At 42.6% G+C, this 5,009-nt stretch overlaps 1 protein-coding gene across 1 annotated transcript; it reads left to right on the forward strand.

Annotated features, from left to right (window-relative positions):
• LOC109838071 lies at positions 2,572-4,781 on the forward strand. Its single transcript, XM_020406533.1, has 3 exons — positions 2,572-3,380; positions 3,469-4,480; positions 4,601-4,781. Exons 1-2 carry the CDS (start codon positions 3,201-3,203, stop codon positions 4,156-4,158), a joined length of 870 nt encoding a protein of 289 aa, XP_020262122.1. The 5' UTR covers positions 2,572-3,200; the 3' UTR covers positions 4,159-4,480; positions 4,601-4,781.

Raw genomic sequence — 5,009 nt, forward strand, 5'->3', positions numbered from 1 at the left:
CATTGACTTCCCCTTATCAACCATATTGACTGTGACTTCTGGAAGTTCGTCATCTTGCACAGCTGGTCTTTTTCTATAGAAATACCTTAGCTTGGTCCTGGGTGTTCTAGTGGAGATCCTTTCAAATACCGAGACCCTCTGTGGAGCGGTCTTGGGGTAGCTACACACTGATAATACTGCCCTGATAATTTTGGTACACGGACAGTGAGAGTCCGCTTCTCGGGTACTTCTCTTTTGAGATTTATTCGTACCCCCAGCCCGATAGTACAACTTATCGACGTTACGGACAGAGAAACCTATCAGCTGTTTACATGAATTCTCAAGTATAACGCATTCTTTTGTCTGACGCGTTTTCCTCTGAGTAAACATCGCCTTGTTGGTGTCTGCAGGAGTCACACATTTGGAATCATGCATTTGTGAGGGTGAAACCTTAACGGGCTCCTGGTTTTCTACACACATCCCCAAGCGGGCTATTGTAGAAATCAACTTGTTAAGAGGTCGCGTACGACCCCTAGTCTGGATATTTGCTCGGGGTTCCTTCAATGGTCCCAAGCATTCCTTAACAGGCCCTTTGCCTTGATCTTCGGGTAGAGAATCGAGGCGATCTTTCAGAGGGATTCTAGGTTTGGAGAGATCCACGCTGTCATAAGGCTTCACCGGAGGTGCGGGAGCAACAGGAACGAGATTTGGCGTTGACGAAGGCTAGAGAACAGCCTCGGATTCTTTTGCCTTGGGCGCTGATTTGGCCTTTGGCATCCAAACTTACTTAGATTTTGGTGGCTTTTTTGCCACATTTTCCTTCTGCAACTCCTGTGCCTTCCGTACAAGGATCCTCGTCTGTGCTAGCAGTGCGCTGCGCTTATGGATACGCTCCTTAAGAGTTGAACGGGTTCATTTAACACGAACTCATTCGTTAGTAGGTGATTGGGAGGAGGTTCCCAAAGCTTGTTGCTGGAACACTTTTCGCCTTCTGAGTTTCAGATCCGCTTCATAGCAGATCCCGTCAACAGGCTCCAAAGCCTTAGCTAATTAACACGCGAGATGTTGACGGCGCCTTTGACGTGCCCTCTTCGTCAACATTGGTGCACTTTCAACGGGCAACTCCTTGACTTTTGAAGAGTTGTCACGAACGTTGGATCTGGTTTCTTTGGAGGCCGGAGAGGGGTTTTCCACTACATTCGGGTTCAGATCATCAGCCCTGGTCTTTGGATCTGAAGTCACGTTCTTCGCGGCAGTGGTTTTCCTACGTTTGTAAGAAGAAGATTTGGAGGAGGAGGAAGTGATATATTCCTCGAATTTCTACTGGTCGAATTCGTATTCGACCTCTTCCAACATCGGAATCTTGATCGTCAGCTACAGCACGACAGCTTCGGCAGTGAAGCCGTTGGCTCCCACTGTGGTCGCGAGCTTGTTTAGGATGAAAGTTGATATCTTCATTGCTGAATCTATTATACGTTTATCGATTACAGATTCAAAGTAAAATTAGTCTTTTTATAAGACTTTCTTACACAATGAAAATAAGAAAAATACAACTCTCGTCTAACAGCGTAGAGATCGTTTATCGGTCTTCTGCTTGCATGGGATCTTGGCCTGTGACGGGGATGTTGATATCCGTGGACCACCAAACGATCAGATCAGATCCGGATCTTCGTCGATTCGCGAAGGAATCAAGAAGCCGAAGCGCTTATATCGGTAACAGCGAGATAATTGCTCTTCTTAAGATCACGGCAATGGGATAATCTTAAGGGACGAACCAAGCTGCAGATCTGACGAACTCCTCTTCTTTATGACGAAGAATCCGCTGAAGTCTCCTCCTCCTCTCTGAAATTCGTGGCTCTTCAGTCCTCAATCCAGCAGGGCTTCGTAAACGCTTGAGAATTCTAGATCCGAAAAATAAGGGTCCTGGGGCTGTATTTATAGGCTTCGAGGAATCCAGGCGGTTAAAACCGCATAACAACGAAAAAAACCACTTTTTAAGGCCTCAGGACACTCTCGGGCGTCTCAGCGCCGATACACCCTTGGGTGTCTCGGCCGCCGAGACACCCTTGGGTGTCTCGACCAAACCGAGACACCTTGGGGTGTCTCGGTTGGGCCGAGACACCTCGGGGTGTCTTAGCTTAGGCTGAGACAGTCCGTTTTAGACACCTCGGGGTGTCTCGGTTAGGCCGAGACACCTCGGGGTGTCTTAGGTTAGGCTGAGACAACTCGTTTTGCGCGCTTGTCAGTTTCCACCGTAACTTCTTCATCCGAACTCGGATTTGAGTGATTCATAGTGCGTTGGAAAGCTGACGAGGAGATCTACAAGCTCCGAAGGTTGGGTCATTATGGAGTAAACTAGGACATGAGGGGCACTTTGCCTTTTGTAGGCGACGTGGGGCTCCTGATCAGTTCGTATCCTCGTTATTCTGAAACTCCGTTGCTTCACATAGTTCATCAATTCACTTCAAGCGTTAATTGACGTCAATCAAGCTTCTGTAACTCGAATAGTGACGTTCATCGTCTTCTCTTTGTCTTGAGCCACGTGCGGGGAGCCATAGATAATTTTTGACGCCTACAATGATCACCATATTATTATGGAGTATCTTCTTCCACTCTCTCTCAGGACTTCTCTCCCTAAATCAGTCGGTTTAGTGATCAATGATTTTTACAGATTCTTTTGGGAATTTTGTGCTAAAAACATCGAGGATGATAAGTTGAAGAAGCTAGAGGCTAAAATTCCGTTAATTTTTTGCAAGCTTGAGCGAATTTTTCCACCATCATTCTTTGATATCATTATACACCTGACTGTTCATCTTGCAATTGAGGCTAGGCTTGCCAGACCAGTACAATATTAATGGATGTACCCCATCGATAGGTACCTTTAGTTTTATAGTTAACGTAATTGATATATTTTTATTTTACATCTTGGATGTGGTGATTTAGTGTAAGCTTTTGTAGGTACCTTCTCACTCTGAAAAATTATATTCGCAATAGAAATCGACCAGAGGGTTCTATTATGGAAGGTTATCTGCTAGAGGAAGTAACCACTTTTTGTTCCCGTTATCTGGATGAAGACATTGAGACAAAACTCAACAGACCTCTTGTGATTCATGACGGACCATCAAAAAAGCCAGATTATAATAGAATGAATCTCGCATTTATCAACAAGATTCATCGCTTTATCCTTCTCAATATCGAATGCCTTGGAGAAGTTAGAGAGTATGTCTATTTCACATAATGCTATATATGTTTACTACACCCAAATATACTTCTCACATTACCTACTATTTTTTGACATTAGAATACACAAGGATGAAATACGTGCAATGCATAGTAATTGGAATGAGGCACGAGTTGAAACACATCATCAGGACAATTTTTGCAATTGGTTTAAACATTATGTAAGATTTCTATTTTCTTATTTTTTGACTTATTCATTCAATTTAATCTAACATCTTTATGTAATTGCCGTATTGACCTTTTTGCCAGAGCCGATTACCGACTGTAGAATCGATATTAGATAAGGATCTTGGATATTTGGCTACACTTCCAGATGCTGAAGTTAAATACTATAAAGGATTCGGTGTTGGCGGTTACAAGTTTGAAATCAAGTCTATAGAAGAATCTCGAACCACCCAAAATAGTGGAATTGCAACCGTAGGCACTAATGACGAGATATACTATGGGTACCTTGATAACATACTTGGTATCAACTATCTAGGTCGAGCAGGATGCATTTATGTCTTTCAATGTGTTTGGTATGATATGAAGACTGGAACTGGTAAGTGGAGAGACAATTACGGGACTTGGGTAGATGAATATGGATTGACGAGTGTAAACACCACACGCTTTTCCTATGAGGACGATCCATTTATATTTCCAGAACAAGCATTTCAAGTATACTACTCGAAGTGCTTGAGGCATTCGGGGTGGAGTGTTGTATGTCGATGGAGGCCCAGGGATACTTACGATGTCCCACAGTTCATAGATTCAGAGGTCGTCGAGGTCAACGATGACGAAGAATTTGAGCAGGGAGGGGTTGTATGTCAAGATAAATCTCCTGAATATGATAAAATTTCATGGGTTAGGAATGATTTGAATAGTGAAATACTTGTAGATATTCCTACAACTTCTAGGGAATCTGTAGAACCTAACATTTCTGTAAAGCGAAAAAGGTAACCTTTATCAAAAGCATGTTGTTTAAAATTATATATTCAACTTGATAAATATGTCTATTTCACATATATCTTATATGAAATGTAAAATTCTTTATAGGGCTTGACGAATATGTCTGGAGTTCCATCACGGAGCAAATCGCGTAGACTACTACAGCGCGGAGACCTGCAGCGTCAGGTGAGAGAGCGTAGGAGAGAACTTGAATCTGCTGTAGATACACAGCGCGAAGACCGGCAGCGTCAGGTGAGAGAGCCTAGGAGAGAACTTGAATCTGCTCATGTTGCTACCGCCATACCTAGCATTGGGGAGTCTACTCCAGTTAGAGGTAACTATTTATTTTTCTTTTGATTCTGTTTTAACATGACACCTAATCTTTATCCTTTACATATAAAAATCTAGTCAGTTGCAACAATGTTTTTTTATTTGCAATCTATCTCCTACACAGATATAGACGCAAATCAACAAACACCTACACAAGAAAATGATTTACAGACAACTCCCCCTTCACACTCCATACCTTCTGGACAATCGTCAGGTCAGTATCTTCTTCATTATCTTTTGGTGATTAATGTGCTTTTTGCTAAGAAATGCTTACATAATGCTTCTATCTCTTACATAATTTTGAAAGACTTCTTTACAAGTTCACGTAATATTAGCATCCCAATTTTGTCATGTAATCATCTTACCCACACATGTGCACCGGTTAAAAATTTTGTCATGGGGCGGTTCCCTCGCAAACCATGAAAAAAATGAAAGATTACAACTTTTCAAAAATAACGCAAGATCCGTTCGTCGTTTCTTACTTGCGTGGGTCTTTAGCCGGTGACGGGGATGTCGATATCCGTGGACTACCT

The sequence above is a fragment of the Asparagus officinalis genome, chromosome 4 (genome assembly GCF_001876935.1).
Source record: "Asparagus officinalis chromosome 4, Aspof.V1, whole genome shotgun sequence".
NCBI classification, from domain to species: Eukaryota; Viridiplantae; Streptophyta; class Magnoliopsida; order Asparagales; family Asparagaceae; genus Asparagus; species Asparagus officinalis.

Coding starts and splice junctions, on each gene's coding strand:
- LOC109838071 (XM_020406533.1), top strand. CDS start 3,201: ATGTCTATTTCACATAATGCTATATATGTTTACTACACCCAAATATAC. Junction 3,381..3,468: donor GCAATTGGTTTAAACATTAT/GTAAGATTTCTA, acceptor CCTTTTTGCCAG/AGCCGATTACCGACTGTAGA.